The 21,715-nt window shown below is 56.0% G+C and overlaps 2 protein-coding genes across 9 annotated transcripts in view; one reads left to right on the forward strand and one right to left on the reverse strand.

The window, feature by feature from the left end:
- Window positions 1-7,917, forward strand: part of BIN3 (bridging integrator 3) — a 71,887-nt gene extending 63,970 nt beyond the window's left edge. For all 6 annotated transcript variants that reach the window (XM_075910848.1, XM_075910846.1, XM_075910849.1 and 3 more), the window contains one exon: window positions 7,453-7,917. In XM_075910848.1, the coding sequence (XP_075766963.1) occupies window positions 7,453-7,599 (147 nt within the window). In that variant the 3' untranslated portion in view covers window positions 7,600-7,917. The remainder of the gene's footprint in view (window positions 1-7,452) is intronic.
- Window positions 7,918-7,997: 80 nt separating this feature from the next.
- On the reverse strand, window positions 7,998-18,654 carry CCAR2 (cell cycle and apoptosis regulator 2). 3 transcript variants are annotated; one of them, XM_075910843.1, is made up of 21 exons: window positions 18,501-18,654; window positions 17,446-17,553; window positions 15,344-15,435; window positions 14,559-14,650; window positions 14,256-14,370; window positions 13,741-13,867; window positions 13,396-13,492; window positions 12,967-13,083; window positions 12,378-12,612; window positions 12,141-12,254; window positions 11,822-11,985; window positions 11,051-11,234; window positions 10,715-10,975; window positions 10,379-10,594; window positions 10,037-10,241; window positions 9,867-9,946; window positions 9,612-9,758; window positions 9,377-9,497; window positions 9,097-9,297; window positions 8,797-9,002; window positions 7,998-8,580 (listed from the first exon to the last, which is right to left on the reverse strand). In XM_075910843.1, exons 2-21 carry the CDS (start codon window positions 17,510-17,512, stop codon window positions 8,533-8,535), a joined length of 2,889 nt encoding a protein of 962 aa, XP_075766958.1. In that variant the 5' UTR covers window positions 17,513-17,553; window positions 18,501-18,654; the 3' UTR covers window positions 7,998-8,532. The 3 variants fall into 3 exon arrangements, with proteins under 3 accessions (XP_075766958.1, XP_075766956.1, XP_075766957.1); XM_075910841.1 differs by having other exon boundaries at window positions 9,612-9,761; XM_075910842.1 differs by lacking the exon at window positions 18,501-18,654 and adding an exon at window positions 18,368-18,485 and having other exon boundaries at window positions 9,612-9,761.
- Between the last annotated feature and the right edge of the window lie 3,061 nt (window positions 18,655-21,715).

Raw genomic sequence — 21,715 nt, forward strand, 5'->3', positions numbered from 1 at the left:
TATTGATTGGGAGCTTTGGGGTTCTCGGGGAAGCTCTAGACGGATGCAAGACGGGGAGGCTGCCCGACCTGTCCCCTGGCAGAGGATGGTTTCTGCTGGACGTGGATATGGTTCCGTAGTGGGTGGAAGAGGCTGACATAAACTTTGCGCCCTTTCTGCATCATCAAGTGGTGCCTGGATCTGGTGCTTCACTTTGGGGGGGGGGGGCATGAGTAAAACAATCCCTGAGTGCAGAGCGCCCAGGCCACGCAAAGGCCCCTGCGAATGTGGGCTCATTGATCCGAACACCTTGGCCTGCTGTGGCCAGGCGGGATAGGGGAAAGATCCATATTTCTTGTGGGATCCTCTTGTGGAGCGAGGGAACGCGAGAGGCGAGAAGTAGCTTCGGTTACCTCTGTGCAGAAGCTTTTCCCTGCGGAGCTGACCAGCCTGACTACCAGCTTGTGGGGCAGAGCAAAGCTCTTTCCCTTCTGAGCAGGTGTAGGCGCTCGCTCGGTGTCACTCCCGCTAGGGGAGACGACTTGGCTAGTTGGCAGGATGGACGCACACCAGGCATGTTGGGGTGACAAGCGAGGTGCTGTCACTTAGGCTGCCAAGTTTGCGCTCCCTTCCACCCAGCTACACCCACTTAGCAGCGAAACGGGTGTAACTTACACCGATCTGGAGGAAGGTGTGAGTTAATTGAGGGGGAGGCTGCTGTAACGTACTCCTTCCCACCCTCTCCTGTTAGTTGCGTTTGCTGCTATTTTTCTCTGCGCCATGGATTTTAAGGCCAAGGAGGGGCCAAGATCATTAGTGAAAGCGATCTCCATCACGCGGGCGCTGGAGTTCGGAGGAAACTGACACACACGTTCATCAGCCGAAGCACTTCCTGGGGTTTGAACTCGGGAGGGTCCCAGAGAAGCGCTGTGCCCCGAACCTCCGGGCCATGTCTGCAGGAGCCTCTGTGAGCCAGCGAGAGCTGATGTGGGAAGTCCGAACAAGCGATTCCAAGGCAGGGTACGAGGCACAGGAAGGGGACTAGCAGAAGGTGCAAATATATCTCTGAACTTGGGCCCCTGAGTTACTTGAAAGCCACTTGCCCAGAAACGGAATCCCCTGCAATCAGGCGTGGTCGTGCCCGCTGGAGACGAGGAGGAGCGCTATCGTAGAGCTGAAACGAGAGGGCTCCTAGCGCAGGGGGGTGGGGACAGTGCAGGACACCAGCTCCCGCTGCTAACCAAAGCGTCTCGTGGTCAGCTAGCAGCTTGCCCTGACAAGCCACGGCCCCAGAGTTGGAAGACCCCTGGCCTAGAGCCACAGCAGGGGAGAGGTGGCCTTTCCGAGGTAGATAAAAGCCCCTGGCAGTTCTCTGGGCGGGGGGGATCTTTTAGAGGAGGCCTTGAAACCCAAAGTGCCAGCTTGTGCAGGGCGGTTGCGTTTGAGTGGTACTGGGAGCGTGAGGTCGGAGAGCTGAAAGCCCTTCTACCGCGACAGCAATCCAAACCGGCCCTGCACCCTCCTTCCCCCCGCACCTCCAGAACACGCGGCCCTGGGGGGGTGACTGTGTTACTCTTTCAAAGTGCCCATCAAACCCAGGTGGTTCTGCTGCTGGCACTTGTGTACCCCACCCCGCAGGAGCCTCTGCCTGTCCCCCGACTGCACATGACTCTGTGTGGGCTGGGCTTGCTCACAGGCCTCTGCTGGAACCGTTCCTGTGAGAATTCGGGGCCTTGGTTTGGCATGTGCCCACGATGCTAACGCCAACCCTGCTCCGCCTCCACTGGGCTCCACGCTCCTTGGGAGGCGGGCAGGGAGGATGAAAGGGGCTGGTTTGGAGGTGTCAGGCCGGCGCTGCATCCCCCTGCGCCTCAGCCCACAGCAGATGGTCTCCTTGATGACCCGCCTCTAAAGGAGCAACCAGGTCGGAAGCTGAGTTTCAGCATCCAGAGGAGCATGCGGGTTCGTGTTCCCAAAGTTGCTCTTTTCCCTGGCACTGGGACTGCAGGACCTCGCAGGGTTGTTCCCCTCGGCCGAGACCGTGAGCACATGGCTCTGTGCCAGGTGTGGGCCGAGATTCCCCAGCGCTCCCACCGCGTCCCTTTCCCGGAGGTTGTCCTGGGGGAAGGGGTGGCGTGTTCTCTTCCTGCCTGCCCCATGGATGGAGGAATCACAGACCAAGGGGCCCCTTGAGGAGCCTCAGTGAGCACAAAGGAATCTGGGACTGTCAGTTCGCTGGGGCAGAGGGAGGGTTAGTAGCAGCCCTGGCGGAGTGGTTCGCAGCTGCGCTCGGCTGGGTTACTTGGCCCTACCAGGGCACGCTCGGCCTCAGCGCCCCCCCCTGCACACGCAGTAGACGGGCCTTTTTCCCTGGTAATCGGACCAAGAAGGCGACTTGCCCCAAGCCACTTAATGAGTCAGCGCTGAGCCAGGAATAGGACCCAGGAGTCCTGACTCCCTGCTGAGCCCACGGACCTGCAGCGTCCCTGTTGTGGCCAAGAAGGCAGAAGCTTGGGCAGGATCTCTCTCCTCCTCCCTCCCCCGGGAGCCTCTGGCTAGAGCACGTGCGTCCCTGGTCCTGGGCCCGTCGTCTCCGGCGCGCCTAATGAGCTCCTGCTCCTTGGAGCAGGCCTTGTCCTGGGAATGGCAAGGGGCTGCATGGCCGCCCCCGTTCACGCAGCCGGTGTCTTTCCGGGTCCTCTCTCCCTCCACGCTGAGCGGCTGTAGCTGCGCAGGGTTTCAAGTTACTCAGCAGCGTTTCTAATTTTGCTCTTATCGGCGGGGATCTGTGGAATAGCCGAGATCGTTCTAGAGCCCCGGGGGGAGGGGGCACGGAACAGCTGACACTGGGGCAGAGGCCATCGCTTTTCTGAATGAAACTAGAACCAGACCGGAGGGGGGAGGGGGCAGAGTCCCAGAGCCCAGGATCAGCCTGAACAGGAACATCAAGGCTGCTGATTTTTGTCCTGCGTCCCCCAGCCTGCCCGCCCAAGTCCATTGCCCTGGGACGCGTTGCTGAAGCTTTCGCTTTGCAGCGGAGATGTCCCTCCAGAGGGCTGGTCCGGCGCAAGGGATGCTGCTCTTACTCTGAGTCAGCCAGTAACTGTGGGGGGAATCCTTAGGATTTCCTGCTCCCGAGTCGAGGCTGGGTAGAGACTCTCTCCCCCTCCAGCACTGGATTGAAAACCGTGTAATAAATAAAGCCAGCTCCCCTGTGGGCACCCTGGCAGGAAGGGGCAGTAGGTGGAAGAGGAGGGGGAAATGCCAGGGAGCCCAGCGAGAAGGGAAAGATCCCCTGGAATCCCCTACACAGCTCCAGAAAAGTAGCTTTATGGTTAGAGCCCTAACTAGACACCTTCCCCCTACCCCCGGGTCTCTGTGCCAGGCATTGGCATTCCCGTGGCAAACTTGGCCCTCTTGCGCCACGGGGCTTGCAACCATTTGCAGCCTCCGTCAGGGTCGCCCGCCACGCCCCAGGTGACACATTCTAGCTCTGACTAGCTACCTCCCCGGATCGTGCTTTGTCTGAATTGATGGAGTCAAGTATTGCCCTAGCCGTGGACTTTGACGCTAGCATATTAAGCTGAAAAGGGGAAGGATTCCTGCTGATGGGAGTGTGCAAAGCACGCTGCCTTCCCACGTGCCTGCTTTACAATCAGGCCCGCTTTCCGTCTGTGTCCTGCCGTTGGAAATGAAATGGGGCTTTTCTCATGGGTTCAGCCTCGTCCGGGCAGCAACTTTATCGCGTTAGGTCAGCGGTGGGTTAGGAGGGTTAGGTTTGCTGTTAAGTGCTGCAATGCTGTTAGAAGCCCCCAGCCCCCTGGCTGTGTCTACACTGGCGCGATCGTGCACCAAAGCAGCCGCTCTTGCGCAAAAACTTGCTGCCTGTCTACACTGGCCATGCGTTCTTGCACAAGTAAACTGATGTTCTAATGTATGTATTCCTGAAAGGGCTCAGGAATAAGCCCTTTTTGCTGACCACAGGGGGACAGTGACTGTGAGAGCGAGAGCTACAGGAACTATGGGCCTGATCCTGCAAGCAGCACTGCAGAACTGTAGTGATTTAAAGTGAGGCTTAGCGTTGGCATGGGGTGGGGGGGGGTCCTTCTCCTAAGGGGCTTGTTGCAGGGTCAGAGCCTGGCTTACTAACTCGGGTTTGCACGTGGTACCTAGCAATGGGTTTCTAATTACCTGTAGTAGCTGCCAGGTTCTGTTTAGTTCCCCTTAAATGCTAATCCACACGGTAGGCCCCTTCCCTTCCTGGTGGCCACGGTGGCTGACAGTCGCCCTCCCCGGCAGGAGGTGAGGTCGCAAAGACGACTGGCAGAGCAGCACCAGACTCTTCCCAAGGGCTGTGTCTACACTGGCACCCTTTTCCGGAAAAGGGATGCTAATGCGACACTTTGGAATTGCAAATCCGTTGGGGATTTAAATATCCCCCGCGGCATTTGCATGAACATGGCTGCCACTTTTTTCCGACTCAGGGCTTTGCCGGAGAAAAGCGCCAGTCTAGACGGGATCTTTCGGAAAATAAACCCTTTTCCGGAAGATCCCTTATTCCTGATTTTAAGAGGAATAAGGGATCTTCCGGAAAAGGCTTTATTTTCCAAAAGAGCCTGTGTAGACTGGCGCTTTTCTCCGGCAAAGCCCCAAGTCGGAAAAAAGCAGCAGCCATGTCCATGCAAATGCCGCGGAGGATATTTAAATCCCCCGTGGCATTTGCAATTCCAAAGTGTCTCATTAGCATCCCTTTTCCAGAGAAGGGTGCCAGTGTAGACACAGCCAAGCTGTTTTCTCCTTGCCCATTCACTAGGCTTGCTAGCAATTGGCCACCATTGTGACGTTTCAATGCCAAGTTTCCTAAACATTTCAGCAGGAACGCTGAGACATGGGTGTGGATGCCCCCACTAGCTTTCATGACTGTAGCACAGAGCTCCCTCCAGGGGATGTCGTCACACCCCATTTCAACGGGCGGGGCCTGTGCAACATGACCTGATGGGGCTCCGATGTCTTCCCACTCAAGAGTTAAAGCCGCCATTGTTGCTTGTCAGCAGTCCTGTGAGTCTGACCTGCTACACACAGGTGCTGGTCGGGTGCGCGCTCTCTCACACACCCCCACCCCCCACAGTAGAGAAAAGTTACTCAGCTGTTCAGGCATGTCCATGAAATTTAAAGGACCCCCCCTAACATGTACCTGCCAGAGCTGTTTGGCAGCTCACCAGCATGGCTCCTCTCGTAGCGATAGGTCTCTGACTGTACGCACACCTCCATATGCAGTAAAATGGGACTGTATTTTTGTACACCTCTTGGACTACACTGGCACCAGATGCTGGCTGTGTGCATCCCCAGGACTGGCAGGTAGCTCTGTGTTAGACAGCGGGGCCTAGATGATCTAGCAGCGGTACAAGGGCCAGGAACATTGACGGTCTGGTCACTTACCCTGGGTGTCAGTACAGGAGGAGGCTGGGAATGCTTGCAGAAGGCAGCAGCATGAAGTGGAGCCGTGTGTCATGCTGAGGCAAGCGTTAGAAGACAGACGCATAAACGTGAGGGATCAAGGAATCATTGTACTGGGACTGTCAACAGCCCCCCCAAATCCACAGCAGTGCCCATGTATTAGCACTGCCTTTTAGCTGCCAGGGTCAAGGGAAAGGGAGGGAGTTGGGGGGACTCTAGTTAATCTTAGTTGAGGACTGTGTGTGTGTGTTCTCGTACTTCCGGGTACTCAGTAATGGGGCATCACCTGATCCACTGGTCAAGTTGGAGTGTGGTGCCCCCTAGTGGATTTGTGTGTAGCAGCATCAGCATCTTGGGGGTCGAGGGGGGAGAGACGCTCTAGGAGTAGGAAAACGTGCAAGGAGAGCTCCCCTCACTGTACTTCACTTTGTGGCCTAGAACCTTGACTCCACAGAGGCTCCCGGGCATGCTTTGGTTTGACTGCTCTCCACCCGGCCTGTCCAGCCATGTTAAAATGGCAAGGCAGTGCCAGAAAGGCACCGGGTTAGGATTCGCGCAGAGAAGAGCTCGTGATCCCAGCTACATGTTCTGTACAGCTGTAACTAGAAAAACAAACCACCACGAAGAGCTGCAGCGCCTTAGTGCCTAACTCAGCTCCCTCTGAGATCCCAGGCACCCAGCATGCAGGGAGGGTGCTTGTGGGGCCCACTCAGTAAAGCTGGTCCTGGTTCGAATAGCAAAAGGCAGGGCATGGAAAGCACACGCCTGAGGAACAAGGCAGCTGCTGGCTGCCTCTGTCTTTTCCTCCTCAGACCGTGGATTGTAGTTACCAGCTTTGCAAATGGATACAGACCCTGGGCCTACACATTCAGCTGTGCCTGTGCTTTCCTCTGCATCAGCAGTCAGACTATTTACTAGCTCCTCCAGCAGCAGGTTAGCAAGGATTCTGCCTTCGCGTGGGGGGTGTAAGCTGCAGAGAGAGTCATCAGCCTCACCCTACACTCCTGCTTGGATTAATGACCGATAGGAGTGGGATACTTTCCTTGCCCTAGGACTGGGGGGTAAACTGAGGTAGCTAAAGGGAGGAATGACACCGGGGTTGGGAGGTTCAGTGTAGCTCTCCCGCGGGCTGTGTCAGATTAGGAAAGGGGTCGGTGTGAGTTTCTAAATACAGTGGTGTTTTCCCAAATCCGCGGCATCCGTGCCAAAGTAGAGAAGGTGAATCCTGCTGGAGCTCACCAAACAACACTGCTAATCCCAGCTGTGTATTGTGGATGAAAGGCAAGACACTTGTGGGTCCCTGCAGGGAACACTGGAGGTGGCTGAGTGGACAGCTGTTGATTGAAGAACCCCCTTTGGCCCTGCTGCTGGGTGGATTTCATTAGCCATGTGTAACCCAGCATTCCTGCTGCGGCCGTGGGAGCAGAGCTGCCTGCTACAGCGGAAAGCCAGACACTTCCCTGGAGCTGGCCCCCCCTCAGAGACATTAATAGAATTGTGTGGCCCCCGCTCCTGCCTGCCAAAACAAACAGGCCCTTCAGTGTACTGGGGAGGGGGAGGGGGACACTAGCTGCACTTCAGCTGGTGGGCTGTGCGCCTGGGCATGCCGGCAGAAAGGAAGGAGGCACAAGCCCATTGTACAGAGGTGGGGGGAGAGGCACTGTTGGGGTTTGAAGCAAGGGGAATAGGCCCCAGGTGGGGTGGTGCAAGGGGGGATGATTTCTGGCTTTTTGACCTCTGCAGAAGGCAGGGAGTTCCTGACTCACTCCCCGCTGCCTCCACTTGCTGCTCCAGACTTAGCCAGCTACAGTGTAGGAAGCTGTTTGTCACAGGCTCATCACGACACAGGTACTACCCCCAGGCACAGCCCTACAGCCTAAACTTCCATTTAGCAAACACGCTCTCCGGCAGGTGCTAGAGGAAGTGTGTACTGAGTGGGACAGGACAACACCCCCAGGCAGAATCCATTTTACAAGGGAGGCTGAGCCAGTGGCTCACGGTGGCTTCTCTCCCCAGGTCGTCTACTACACCGAGATGCACAAGATCTTTGGAGACCTGACGGGGCAGATCGATGAGCCAGGCCTCACGGATGAGCAGCGGGAGAAGGAGAACGAAGCCAAGCTGAGCGAGCTGCGAGCCCTGTCCATCGTGGCTGACGACTGACCGCTGCTGCTTTCTAATGACATGGGGCACAGGGTAGAAAAAAGCCTGTCTCCTGCAGAGCCCAGGACACTCCCTTTTGCCTGCTGGAGACAAGGTACAACTGCTGGGCGGGGAGGGGGGGCAGGAGTCACCTCCGGCCCCCCAGCCGGTGCTGCTGTCACTCAGGGCTAGCAGAGGCACAAGCCTGGGGGATGCCATAGGATTTTGCTGTTGCTCTAAGGACAAACAGCGTTGGCCACTGGACATTCTCTCAGTGCCACCGTACGGCTGAAAGCGACACTGACCCTTCCCCTTAATAAAGATGATGTTGCTCATGCCCTTCCTTTTCAACATGCTGCTGCTGCTGCTGCCCACAGCCCACGACCTGCGGGGCTAGTCCAGTACCTCCCAGACACCAGTGGTTTTTGTAGCACACAACTATTTATTCAGAATGGAAAAAAGAAATATACAAAGTCACCTCAGTGGGAAACGAGACAAAAATAGCCACAGACAAGTGAAGAGAGATTTAAACCTTTCCCCTTACACACACGTTGTTACCACCACATGTATTGCCTTGTCTAAAGCACCAGATCCAAACTAAGTGCAGATGGCAGACCTTCCTCGTAAGACCCTTGTGTTTATTGGAGAGCCTGTGCAGCGGAGCTTGCAACAGCCACTTACCCGACCGCTCGTTTCCAGTGAAGCCAGGTTCTTCCTGCCTCAAAGCAATTGCTGATGAAGCCGAGGGTGGCGTCTTCTCCTCGGCCGCAGCCCCTCCTGCTTGTTTCCTGGCTCAGCCAGACGCTGTCCTGGTCCCTAGCGGGGGAATCCAGCTCTAGCTTCCCGCAGGCTGCGAAAGGGCTCTCAAGATCTTGCACTCACTGACCTTGCCGGTTAGGTTACAGGGCACAAACTTTGCTCTCGGCACATTGTAGCTACAGGGCTCCGTCGGGGTCAGTTGCTAGATGCTGGTTCCTCCTTCTTCTCTAAGCAGTTATTTGTCTGGAAAAGACACAGCAGGAGTGAGACAGCAGGACCAGCCCCGCTCATGCGCCACAGGCCCTGAGAGGTGCCCAAAAAGCACCCTCCAAGCAGGAAACTGCAGTAAGCCGATAGAGACAGGCACACAGCACACACCTGAGGTTCGCCCTTCAATCACATCCCTAAGAATAAAGCGCTTTTCTTTTTCGGGGGGGGGGGGGGGGGGGGAGGAGATACCTTCTCAATGATCCGCTGGATCTCCAGCTGCAGTGGAACCAGGCGCTTTTTGTTCTCCTGCAGCAGTCTTTGGAAGTTGGCTTTCTGCCTCTCTGCCAGTTTCACCTGCTCCTCCATCTCAGCCAGCTGCTTCTGCAGCTCCTGCAGCTCGGAGGCCAGCCCCTTGTTGGCTGACTCTGTCGTGGAGAAACGGAGCTGGGCTTCCTCTGGGGGCAGAGAACAAAAGCAGCTCTGTCACTCCCTGGGGGGAGGCTGGAAGTGACTGACACATCCCCCTCCCGCAGCAGCACACTGGCTCACCCAGCTTGACCTCCAGGGTGTGGATTTTGCTCTCCAGGTACAGGCGGCCATTCTCCGTCTGCTCTGCCTTCTCCAGCAGCTTGCCCACGTTGAGGACAGTCCCGTTGTGGGAGATCAGCTCCCCCTGCGCCACGGCTGCCTTGGGCTGGGCAGACGCTGCCTCCAGGGAGTTTGCTGAGGCAGGCAGCAGAGCAAGGTTCCCTGAAACAAAAGCCACCAACACGGGTGAGTTCCCCCTCTCTACACCCGTCACCACGGAGCACCGGCGTCCAACACCTACCCAGGAGCCCCTCAGGCGCAGGGTCGGCACTGGCAGGGTCCAGGCTGTCCTGGCGGCTGTAGTGCAGGCTCCGGTACTGGCACACACACTGAGTCACCACTCTGTTCACAAGCTGCTTCACCTGTTCACGAGAGCAGAGGAGTTTGGGTAGCACACGCTGCCCCCGACACCAAGGGAGGCTGCAACGCCCCTCAGAGCGCATCCCCCCCCCCCCCCCACCTCTGTGTGTGCGCACCTGCTCCTTGCAGAGGTGCAGTCCCAGTGTCAGGAGGATCTTCTCCAGGTCTCTCCGGTGCAGGTAGCCACAGAAATTCAAATCGAAGTAGGTGAAGGCCAGGAGGGCATCCAGAGGCAGCACAGCGCTGGGGTCCAGCTCCTTGGGCTGCTGAGGAACAAGACAGACACGGGTAGGGACCGGCCCTGAAACCCAAACTCACGGGGCTGGGTCAGGCCCCTGCCGCCCTCCTCCCTCCCCCGCAGGCTTACTGACCATGTCGTGGAGCGAAGAGAACTCCATCTCCGACTGGTTGGACGCAATGGATCTCACCTCAGCATCTTCTAACTTGACCCCTGCAGGGCACACAGGCAAGCTGGCTAGAGGCCTATGGGTCCATTCTGTACGCATCCCCCCACCCCCCTCCCGGCCGGCGTGCCACGTACCGAAGTCCTCCTCCTCCTCGTCCCGCAGCAGCAACAGGTCGTCCTCCAGGCTCAGCATGCACAGCTCGTCCGTCGAGTCTTTGGGCTCCACCTTGCAGTCCCCCTTGGCCTTCTCGTCCTCCTTGGCCCCCTTGGCGCCGTCGCTGCATTCAGGCTTCTGCTCGGCCTCTGCGCTCTCAGGCACCGGCGCCGCCTCCTGCTGAGTCTGGGCACAGGCAGGCGAGAGTCAGCACCACTCGGCAGCCTCAGCTGCCAACGAGCCCAGGGATCAGCTCAGGCTCTGACCCTGAGCAAGCAGCTGCTTAGGCAGGGGAGGCAGCACACGCATGTCGGGGGACACACCGGCACGGGCTCCTGCTCGCTAGCAGCTTCCTCCTCGGCCTTGAGGGTCTCCTGGGCCTCTTCCTTCAGCCCTTTCTCTTCGCCCGGCTCTGGCTCGGCTGCCTGCTTTGCCTCTGCAGGCTCTTCCTTCTCCGGCAGAGCCAGCAGAGCCCTGTACAGCTTGTAGCCAAAATCCCGCTGCAGCATCTCTTGGAAGAGCTCCGCCGCCACCGCCACCTTGGGGAGCGAGAATCGTACGTTGGGAGCTCCGCATCTGCACGAGCAACTCCCACAGGAACCCCCCCAGCACACAGCGTGCCTCTGGAGTGCACTGGGCCCTTCCCACGGGAGCCCTACCTCAAACGAGAGCTTCTCCCTCTGTCTCCTGTACTCCAGCAGGGTCCAGAGCGAGAGGTTGGAGCAGCTTGGCTGCCCGCCCTGCGTTGCTGGTCTGGGGTGGGCAACGATAGCCGGCTCCATGGGGGGAGATGGAGCTTCCGGTTCGGGAGCTGGAGTTTCCGGTTCGGGAGCTGGCTCAGCAGCAGCCTCTGTGGCATTCGCTTCCTGTGCATTGGCCTCCATTTCCTGTTCAGGGGCTGCTTCTGGGACCTCCACTTCCTGTTTAAAAGCATGACAGGTTTTTAACCAAGCAGTGGGACTTTTCCATCACTGCTCTTGGCTTCCCATGCTCACCATCTCAGCTTTCTCCTCAGGGAAGGAGGGCAGCAGAGGGGCCTTCTCGGCTTTCTGTTGGCACAGGGCCTCCCACTCCTCCAGAGACGGCATGCAGCTCCAGACGTCCGGCAGGAAGATCACCACAGTCTCCCTCTGCGACGGGTCGCCCTGGCGCAGATACCTGAACTCAGCAAAACGGAACCTGGAGCGCAGGAGGGAGATGCGAGAGTCAGGCTTTGGGGTTTTCCTTCCACCCAAGCCTCTTGCATTTGCTCTTGGGTCCATCCCCCCCGCTAAAGACAGAAGGCCTCCATATTCTGTCAGCTGTTACTAACCAACCATGTCACATGTGAGGCCAGGTTTAAGCAAAATAAAATCAGTTGCCACGGTTACCCAGAGCAGGAATTCTATATATAGCCATGATGTAATCCGCCAAACCGATGCACCCAAAATCCCATCCCAACATGGATCTGAGCCCCACAGAAATATGGGGTGGCCCTCGGAAACCACCTCTCCTTCCACCAAGCCACAACGGGCACATCACCTCGCCCCGCAAAGTTAGATAAACCTACTACCTCATGCCTGTTTCAACACAACAGGGACATTTCTTCAATGAGCTAATCCCAACTTCTGGCAGAGGTTTCTCGGGCATACGGACGAGGTTTTTTCTGAACACCATTTCAAACCTGCTGCTCGTTAATTTCACGGGCTGAGCCTTCTAGCACAGGGCCCCTCGTCTCTTTTTCCGACATACAGGCACAGGTCTGGCATCGGAGAGGCCACACTCACCACTTCGTGCAAGCGCTCAGGTCCAGGCCGGTGTGGGCCTTGGTGCAGCGAATGGCTGTGCGAACCAGAACCATGGGATCGGAGTCCGGGTCAGGGCCATCCAGAGAAGGTGACCACTCCCCTCCAATCAGCACCGCTTCATCCTCTTTCCTCCCCAGCAGGAACTAGGGAAAGAGCCGTTGTGAAGCCCAACAAGCCTCTGTAGAGGGCAGAAATTCCTGCTCCTCCTCTCCACACATGGCACAGAGAGCTTCTCCCCGCTCCCTGGTAGAGCTCAGTTCTCCACGTACCCACCCCAGCCCCCTCACAGCAGCCTGACCTTTATTTGCTTTGTGGGGTGCTCTAGACTCTCCTTCTGCTCGCTGGGGTCTTCAATATGTAACAAGCAATGGCGGTAAAACTCTTCTAAGCCCGGGGAAGACAGCAGCATTACCTGCAAGGACAGCAACGGGGTGAGACTGGCACAGATAGCCGTACGAACCCAGGTGCTGGAGAAATAGCCTCTCCTCCAGGACAGGAAGGCGCACAGAGCTGGGGGTGCCCTAGAATCTCTCACCTTGGCACTGAACACAGGATCCGTGTCCTCCGGCACGGCCTCCTGCGTGGCATCCTCATTTGTCTCGAGCGCCTCCTCACCAGGATCAGCCACCTGGATGCGGCTGGGATGCCTGAGGGTCAGTGGCTGGGTGAGCGGGAACGTGTCCAGCCAGCACAGACGGACGTCAAAGAACTCTCGGGGAAGCTGGATGCTGCAGTAACGTCTCAGGATTTCCATGGCGTCGCAGAAGGGGCTGAAGCCAAGCAGAGAGAAACCAGGGATAGCAATAGGGACGTGCACACAGCCTGAAACACTGAGTACAGGAGTACTGGCTGGGGAGGAGGCAGGAGTAATTCACAGAAATCTGTGCTGCGTCCCCCACTCCACGACAGCCAGGGGAACGGGAAGGAAAGGAAGCAGTGACACCCGCCCTCCCGAAAGGGCGCCCTTGCTCTGCCGAGTCAGTCTTCAGATGGGAACGACTTTTAGTTGCTACCAACATCAGGAATGTGTATTCTGGGTAAAGACACGGGACAGAATCACCAAGTCCGCCACCGAGCACTCTGGTAACCTGCCCAGAGCCCCTGTTCATGCCCCAAGTGCTCACCTGTTCACAGCATAGCGTGCAAAGTAGACCCGATACTGGGGCGGATCATGGCGCGGCTTTTTCACTCCCCACGGTTCACCACCTTTCTGTTTCCGTTTCTTTGAATCAAAGTCGTCCCTGTAATCGGCACAGTGCCCGTAAGTACAGCTACCTTCCAGCCCTAGCAGGATCCCAGGCTACCTGGCGGGCAGCATGCGGACGTTTTTAACAGTGCACAACAGTTTAGGAGAGGAAGTGAAGACTCCAAACACCAGAGAGATGGAACAATGATCAGAACTGGGATTTTGCAGGATTCTTGCAAAAGGCAGACGGGGGCCTTAAGAATCTGCCAAGTTCTCTCTCTAGTGGGCTGAGGGAATCAGGGGAGGAAGCCGGGGAAAGAGGAAGATTTCTGCCTCCGTGCAAGGGTACATGTTCCACAGTCCTTACCATCTGCCCGAGTCCTGCCTGCCCTTTGGGCCCCGACCAGGATATCTCCCAAGATGGCCCAGGTGGAGCGCAGGGGATGACTGGAAGAGGCTCATTGCTGGGGAAACAAATACAGTCTTATTTCTATCCTACTCCAATCCCCACCTGGACTAGCTAACGCTCGTTGTTTCCACGTGGTATGCGCACGTGTTTTCCTGTGGTCGTGACAAAGGAGTGGGGCTTATCCCAGACTCTTAACTCAATGCTGCCAGGACCAAAAGCACCCACTAAGACAGGCAGATCATCCCAGGAATCCCTGTAGCTCCAGTGCTCAAAGTCTCCCCTGCATTAGCCCTCAGTACTCACGTTTCTGGGGAAACAGGGGAGGGATCCGGTGAGGCTGGAACAGCAGCTGGGGTTGGGCTCCCAGAATGCCTTGTTTCTGGCCTAAGGATGCCACATGCAGAAGAGGTGTGGGGGCCTTCAGGAGGGGCTACACAATAAAGAGATGCAATACTTAGACCAAGAACTTGTTCCCCATCCAACCACACGCTCACCCAGGCCTAGAGCCTCCAAGGAGATGGGCCCTCAAATGGGAACGAGAGGGCGTTCACCTGGCAGGAAGCAGCCGTGAAAACCCAGCTTCCTCAAGACGAAGAGCTCCACCAGAGAGTCCCTGCGGGGCTGGAGCCAAGGGATCACCGGGGCAAAACCTGGTTTGACCTTTTCGCTAGATGTGGCACTTCTGGGATGGGGGCGCAGCAACTGTTGCTGCCAAATCAAGGCAAACGTGGGCCCCAAGTAACTAATGCTCTCTGAGCCCGGAAAGAGACTCCGTCAACCCACACACGGAGAGACACAAGAAGAGCTGTAAGTGATACCTGATTGGACAATGTCTGGACTTTCATGGCATTCCAGGGCACCGATTGGCTTGGATTGTAGACAGCTTTCACCAGCACTTTCTCACCGATCTGTGGTAACCGGCCCTTCACGACACTGCCACAAGGACACAGAGCAACAAGGCACCTCCATTATCATTTCAGAACAGAGCCCAGGAGGCCTAACTTTCCTCCTCCAGAGCAAATTAACAGAGTCCAGATCCACGGCTCCTCAAGGGAAGGGATACTCTAGTGCTGAAGTGTTCCTAGAACCCTCTTGCCTACATGGAGCAGCCCTCGCCTTACCTCAGCTGGAAGAAGACCTCTTCGTCCACCACCCCGAAGTAGTCATGCAGGCTGGTGACAATGCCTGTGAAGACTCGCTGCTTCTCACCCACCTGCAAGGCAAAGGGCCAGCGGGTTCACCACAACATCCCAAAAGGGCAAAGTGGGGCTCTTGCCAGCCACACGGGTTACCGCTCAGTCATCGCCTACTGGCACTCCCCGCTCACAGAACCACTACGTGCTGCAGTCAGACCCCTCACATTCCGTGCAGCTTATTCTCACAGCCAGCAAATCGACTGCATGCGTTGTGGCAGTCCCTATTAGCCCTAGAACTGCAGCGGACAGATCCGAGCCTGAGTAGGAGACACTGGTAGTCCAGGGCTCAGTCACGACCACTGAGCACCTTAAAGCCCAAAGCTCATCTGACCCACGCTAGGGCGATGATCCACAAGGCTCTGCTCTCTGACGAACGCACTGCACACGCATTTTGCTTTAGATTTCACTGCCATTGGGCTGTCCAAGCCTCAGGAGACCCTGCAGGGAATTCCTGCAGCCACATGCAGGAGGTTGGGCTGTGATCTGAAGTGCACCAGGAGCCCTATGGGGCGCCTCACCTTACAAGGGACAGACCGAATCAGAAGTGATTTAATACTTGGAGGGTTAAGAATGCATTAGCATGGGGACAAACTCCAGGCTGGTCTCTCAGGAAGTGAGAGCTCCTGATGAAACACCAGGTCAGCCCCTAAAAGATAACAGGGGGTCAGCTAAAAGAGACAGGGTTAAGGGAAGGATTGCCCCAAGCATACCTGCAGGTGCCGTGCATTCTGGATAAGATCGGCTGAGATAGGAGGGTTTAACAGGCCAGGTGGAGGTCCCAGTAAGGAGGTTGGGTGTGTCCCTAGAAAAGGGAGAAAAAGTTAATCCCTAGAAAACTCAGCAATGGTGCCAAACACACACACACACACACACACGAAAGACTTGGTTGTTAGGTGGGCAAGGCAGGAAAGACACTGACCTGTAATTAGTAGGGACGCAAGAGTGTAGCCATTTAAACAGGTAACTGATAACCATGATCTTATCGGTTACCCAAACTTTTACATGCAGTACCCAGGGAGCTGGCTGCCGCCCCACGCGTAACCGCTGAAAATTTCAGCAGTTACCAAATCACACACATTTTACCATCCCTAGTAATTAGCCATCCAGTTTTCCAGATGTCTAATAGCCAGAGAACCAGACTGGTGCTACTAAAGGTTTCCAGAAGCAAAGCCCTGGGAAACTCCTACACTTAGCCATACCAGAGAGGGAAGATGCTGCCCATAGCCAGCAGGTATCTCCTAATGCAAACCCCTCGCCTCCCCCCAACCTGCCCCTTCTAGCTCCTGGAAGTGAGCGATTCTCTCTCCATGTTCCTTCATCCCCAGAGCATCACAGCTATTGTGTCCAGTACTCTATGCCTTTCCCTGAGCCTACGAGTCATGCTTTTCCTACTATTCCCAAGAACTGCTTCAATGCCTCTCTCTGCTCACTTATTTCCCATGAAATGGATGTGACTCTGGCAAAACAGGCCAGGGCTTAAACCGGTTAACGTCTTCCTAATTTCACCTTTCTGCTGTTTGACAAAGCTATAAAAGCACAGGAGCTGCCCAGCTGCAGACTCAGGAAGAGAGACCACTGTGCTTGGTAAGTATCTTTGTTTAATCCTAAGAAGGGAAACTGCTGAGCTACAGTTCAAATGCAAATTTGACACCATCAATTTAGGATTAAACAAAGACTGTGAATGGCTAGCCAACTACAAAAGCAGTTTCTCTTCTCTTGGGGTTCACACCTCCAGATCAGCTGCTAGAAGTGGGCCTTATCCTCCCTGACTGAATTAACCTCGTTATCTCTAGCCTTATTCTGGCCTGCATATTTATACCTGCCTCTGGAAATTTCTACTACATGCATCTGACGAAGTGGGTCTTTGCCCACGAAAGCTTATGCTCCAATACATCTGTTAGTCTATAAGGTGCCACAGGACTCCTTGTCGCTTGTGCTTGGAAAGTCATTTGCACAGCCAAAAATTTGAACAACAAAAGCGAAAGCTTAAAAACATTGAAGAATCTTTCTGCTTCATCCAACACACGTAGTTTTGCCATTGCCAAATAAATTTCTTAAGCACGAGCAGACATTACATACCCTGGCCTATTAAATTAACACCAACATACAGAATCCATACAACAATTTAAGACAGAGAGCAAACTACCAGCCAGCCAACTGTACAAGACTGAAATTGCAGGAGGGTCTTTATAGAAGAGAAAGTTGATGTCCTCACATTATTATGTAGCCCTCTAACCCAGAGATATGTGCATTGTAGTGTTTTTCTCTGTAAAGGGAAAGATTTTTAAGAGTTCCTTTACAGTAATTAGTGAGTGAAGCAGTTTGTGTTTCTCTGGGATAAAAGGTCTCTTAGTCACGGTAAAAGAAATACAGGAATAATGGAGTAAAGTATCAGAGGGGTAGCCGTGTTAGTCTGGATCTGCAAAAGCGACAAGGAGTCCTGCAGCACCTTATAGACTAACAGGATACTAAATACAGGAATAATGGAGTAGTAATAGCATGTGATAAAGGATTTGCTCTTCAACCACAGCAAAGCACTGATCAAGCCTCATAAATTCCCTGAGACACAATATCATGCGGATACTATGTAAGGCAATGGCAGTACCTGGGAACAGAACTCAGGAGTCCTGGCTCTGTCTCCCATTCTGACTCAATACTTGATTCTAGCCAGTTTCAGTTAAGACCTAATGGACTGTTCAACAATTGCCCAGGAAAAGCAGTGGAGGCCTCATCACTTGGGCCATTCACACTTCAGCTGGGCTACTGCGAAAGCCCGCACAAAACGTCCCCACAAGGCATCCAGCTGACTGACCTGAGAACGGCCTTGCTCCCTGCAGGCTGCCACCTCGCATCGGCTTCTGGCGCTTGAACTGGGCCATTTGGGGTGCTCCGGTGATGGGTCTCCTCTAGGGAGCCTTGCCTGGAAAGAAGGCTGCATTATAAACCTGCCGCTCTCCAACCAGAGCAAAGATCCACAGCCAAGGGCTCTCACTTTGGGAGCTGACAGAGACCAGCTGCTAAGCCAGTCCCCTCCCTCAACCACCCAGTGCATGAGCACCCCTCCCCCCCAAACACACACACACACACTCACACTCACAGGCTCCCTCAGGCTCGAGCACCATCCCAGTCCCTGAGCACCCCCAGGGGCTCCCCTAGACCAGCCCCCCCGGTCCCTGAGCACCCCCGGGGGCTCCCCTAGACCAGCCCCCACGGTCCCCGAGCACCCCCGGGGGCTCCCCTAGACCAGCCCCCCCCCCGGTCCCCGAGCACCCCCGGGGGCTCCCCTAGACCAGCCCCCCCCCCGGTCCCCGAGCACCCCCGGGGGCTCCCCTAGACCAGCCCCCCCCCGGTCCCCGAGCACCCCCAGGGGCTCCCCTAGACCAGCCCCCCCGGTCCCCGAGCACCCCCGGGGGCTCCCCTAGACCAGCCCCCCCGGTCCCTGAGCACCCCCCGGGGGCTCCCCTAGACCAGCCCCCCCGGTCCCTGAGCACCCCCCGGGGGCTCCCCTAGACCAGCCCCCCCCCGGTCCCTGAGCACCCCCGGGGGCTCCCCTAGACCAGCCCCCCCCGGTCCCTGAGCACCCCCGGGGGCTCCCCTAGACCAGCCCCCCCGGTCCCTGAGCACCCCCGGGGGCTCCCCTAGACCAGCCCCCCCGGTCCCTGAGCACCCCCGGGGACTCCCCTAGACCAGCCCCCCGGACTCCTCGGGCCCGGCGCTGCTCTTCCCCGGCCGACCTGGGCGCGCTCCCGGGCGGGGCGGACGCGGGCCCCGGGGGGGCAGGAAGACGCTCCCGCCCCTCTCACCCCGCGTGGCGCCGCCGGGGGGAAAGCTCCCGAGACCGGAACCGGAACCGGAACCGGAACCTACCTGCGAGCGGGGGCGGAGCAAGCCCGGGACAGGCAAGGCCCGCGGCACCGGAGACAAAGAGACCCGGAAACGCTTCGCCGGAAGCCCGCCCGCCCGCGCACCCAACCGGAAGGGACCGGGACCCGCCTCCTCAGCCCCGCGCGCCGGAAGTGCTACTGCCCGGGGCGGCAAAGCGAGGCACCAACCGGAAGTGGCGCAATACTCTCAGCGGAAGGGGGCCTACCCGAACCGGAAGTGTGGCCCGCGGGACCCGAAGGGAGGCGCCTGAGCTTGGAGGGAGGGGCGGGGCCAAGGGCTGCGACGTCATCTTCCACGTCTGACGTCATTTTCCACGCATGACGTCATTGTGCTGAATGTTAGCTGGCAAGACACCAGGTGTCCTGCCCTGATCAGGGCACTAAGGGGCAGCCCCTCCCCCCTCCCATGGGGGCAATACTGCCCCTCTTGCCCCATAGCCCCCCCATAACACCACGGACCCCCCCCCCCTCAGGAGCATCTCACCACCTGCTGCTGCCCGGGGGGGGGGGGGGGGGGGGCGCTCCAGCCAGGCCATTTCCACTGGGAGCCAAACCCCCCCCCCGGTTACCAGACGTCACTTCCCCGTCGGTTTCTCGCCGGAGCGGAGACTCGCCGGGGCCTGGCGCTGGGGGGGGGGGGGCTCCTCAGAGAAGCTCTAGGGCAGGTTTTACTGTAGAGCACGTTCTAGAGAGCAGTAGGTAGGGCGGCCAGCTGTCAAGTATTGAACCAGACAGTCCAGTATTGGAGCTTTCTGGTCAGGAAACAAATTGAGAAAATAGAAATGTCCGGTGTTTTCTAAATAAGATGAATGTAGATTGTGATATGTCAAGTGTGTCCAGTATTTTTGTTGAAACCATCTGGCAACCCTAGCAGAAGAACCTTTGCAGATTTGCTCCTTCAACTCTCAGTGCCTGGCCCAACTTAATTCCTTCTCTTCACTCCACCAGATGGATCCTACTGTCCACCCCACAAAACCAAACCATTATGCATCCTAGCCTGTCAGCTTTAACAATCACCTCTGTGTTACTCTCTGCCAGGGATGGAACGGCAGGTGAGCTGTTAGGAATAACCATTACCCCTGCACCACAATCCCACTAAGACCATATGCAACCTGTTATGTGAAGTTTAACATATGGAGATATACCATCTCATAGAACTGGAAGGGACCTTGAGAGGTCATCTAGTCCAGTCTCCTGCCTTCACAGCAGGACCAAGTACCATCCCTGACAGATTTGCCTCAGATCCCTAAATGGCCAATGCTCAAACCACTGAGCTATCCCTCCCCCCATGAGTTCATGCCTTATTTTAGGCATGTATTTAACTCATCCCAAATTCTTTCCCCACGTCCACAGATACACATTTCATTGTGCAGGAGGTTGACCAATAAATGGAGTGAATCTTGAATAGCAAATCTACTCCAGGGAGCTGCACACAGGATTATAGTGAAGATATTACTGCCATCCTGTGGTTCATTTTAAGATATTCTTGTTCAGGGTAGGTTCCCCTTTGCCCCACCTTAACAGGAAGTAGAACTTGCAGTAGCTCTGGCTCCATACAGATATGGGCCCTATCCACTTTGGAAGTGGCAGCTAAGTTTTAATGCAGCCAAGCCAGTCAAGAGCACAGGATAGGCAGTTTTCTCCCCATTGCCTAGCACTGTTTATTGAAAAAAGGAAGGGGGACTGGGGGAGAGGAATGATTGCTCTCATACAGGGCCCACATTCAATCAAGCCACCAACTCAAAAAACAGCATTAAAGTTAAAGGCCAGTCCCACCACCTATAGATCATGGCCTACTTTGGCAGAACTGTAGTAAGGAAAAGTTGCTTCTCTGCTTCACCCCTCTTCGGAGAACCTTCCTCCCCATGCTCCCTGCCTCCCACACATTCCATAGCTTAGGTCTGCTACCCTGCAGATCCCTGCACTTGAAGCTGTGAAATTTCCTGGAGCCAAAAGCGGGTTAACACCTCATCTCTCTTATACACGCTTCTTAGCTTGTCTGTCCTTCCACGCCAGCAAGGAGCTGCTATAGATACATCTGATGCGAACACATGAACCAAATTCCATTTTCCACTCTGTCACTTCTCTGCTCTCTGTGACAGTTACATTTGTACAGCGCGGTGGGTCAGGAGGCTTCATTAGTGTGAGAAAAGCAATGCTAAGTATCAGGCGTTACTCAGTGCTGCCAAAAGAGTGGGTAGGAAAAAGAAGCAACCAGGAACCTACAGGGCAGGAGGCAGTGTTGGGGTGGCCCTACTCCACGTTCCTGGCTCCATCGACAGCTTTGAGGAGCAGTGGGCGCTGTCCGGGGTTCTCTGCTCGGTGTCCCCATCCGGCTCCCTTATTTTGAACCTCTAGCCCACACTTTCTGATCCTTTAGTCATTATTTGTCCCAAGCAATCAGTTGAACAGTGTCCCTCCCATAAGATTGGGGAGGGGCTTTTAGAAGGTGGGCGGGCACCCATGATTTCAAATAGGTCCACGTTCCCAACCAGTCTTTGGCTATGTCTACACTCGCAGCTTCTTGCGGGAGAAATATGCAAATGAGCAGGGCTCGACAAACCGCTGTTTCTACTCGCCTGTGGCGAGATGATTACAGCCAGTCACCCCGTTCACCAGCGGCGGGCGCATGCGCAATGCAGATCTTGTGCATGCTCGGTGCGGGGCTGGCGGGTAGATTGCGCTGCCTTTTGTCAAGCCCTGCAAATGAGGCTAAGCATGGAATATCGCCGAGCCTCCTTGCATACCTAATGAGCTTCCATTTTTGCAGAAGAGACTCTTGCGCCAGAAGGAGTGTCTACCCTGCCCCTTCTTGCACAAGAAAAACCCTCTTGCACAATGCCATTGTGCTGTTTATTTTCAGGAATAATGGCATTGCGCAAGAGGGCTTTTCTTGTGCAAGAAGGGGCCGTGTAGACAGCTCCTTCTGCAAAAATGGCACCTCATTAGGTGTGCAAACGAGGCTCAGCGATATTCCACACTTAGCCTCATTTGCATATTTCTCATGCAAGAAACCACAAGTGTAGACATAGCCTTTGGGTCCTGGAAGACATGGGCATTAATAGAATGGTCACCATTGCATCTTCTCTTAATTCCTTTGCAGTTCTGCTCCATGCATTAGCCATCCCCTCTGACATCCTGATGAATGTCTTCCATACAGCCTGGTTCTGTAGCTCACCTCCTTCCCGGCAAGCGGGT

Source organism: Pelodiscus sinensis, chromosome 28 (assembly GCF_049634645.1).
Source record: "Pelodiscus sinensis isolate JC-2024 chromosome 28, ASM4963464v1, whole genome shotgun sequence".
Lineage (NCBI taxonomy): Eukaryota > Metazoa > Chordata > Testudines > Trionychidae > Pelodiscus > Pelodiscus sinensis.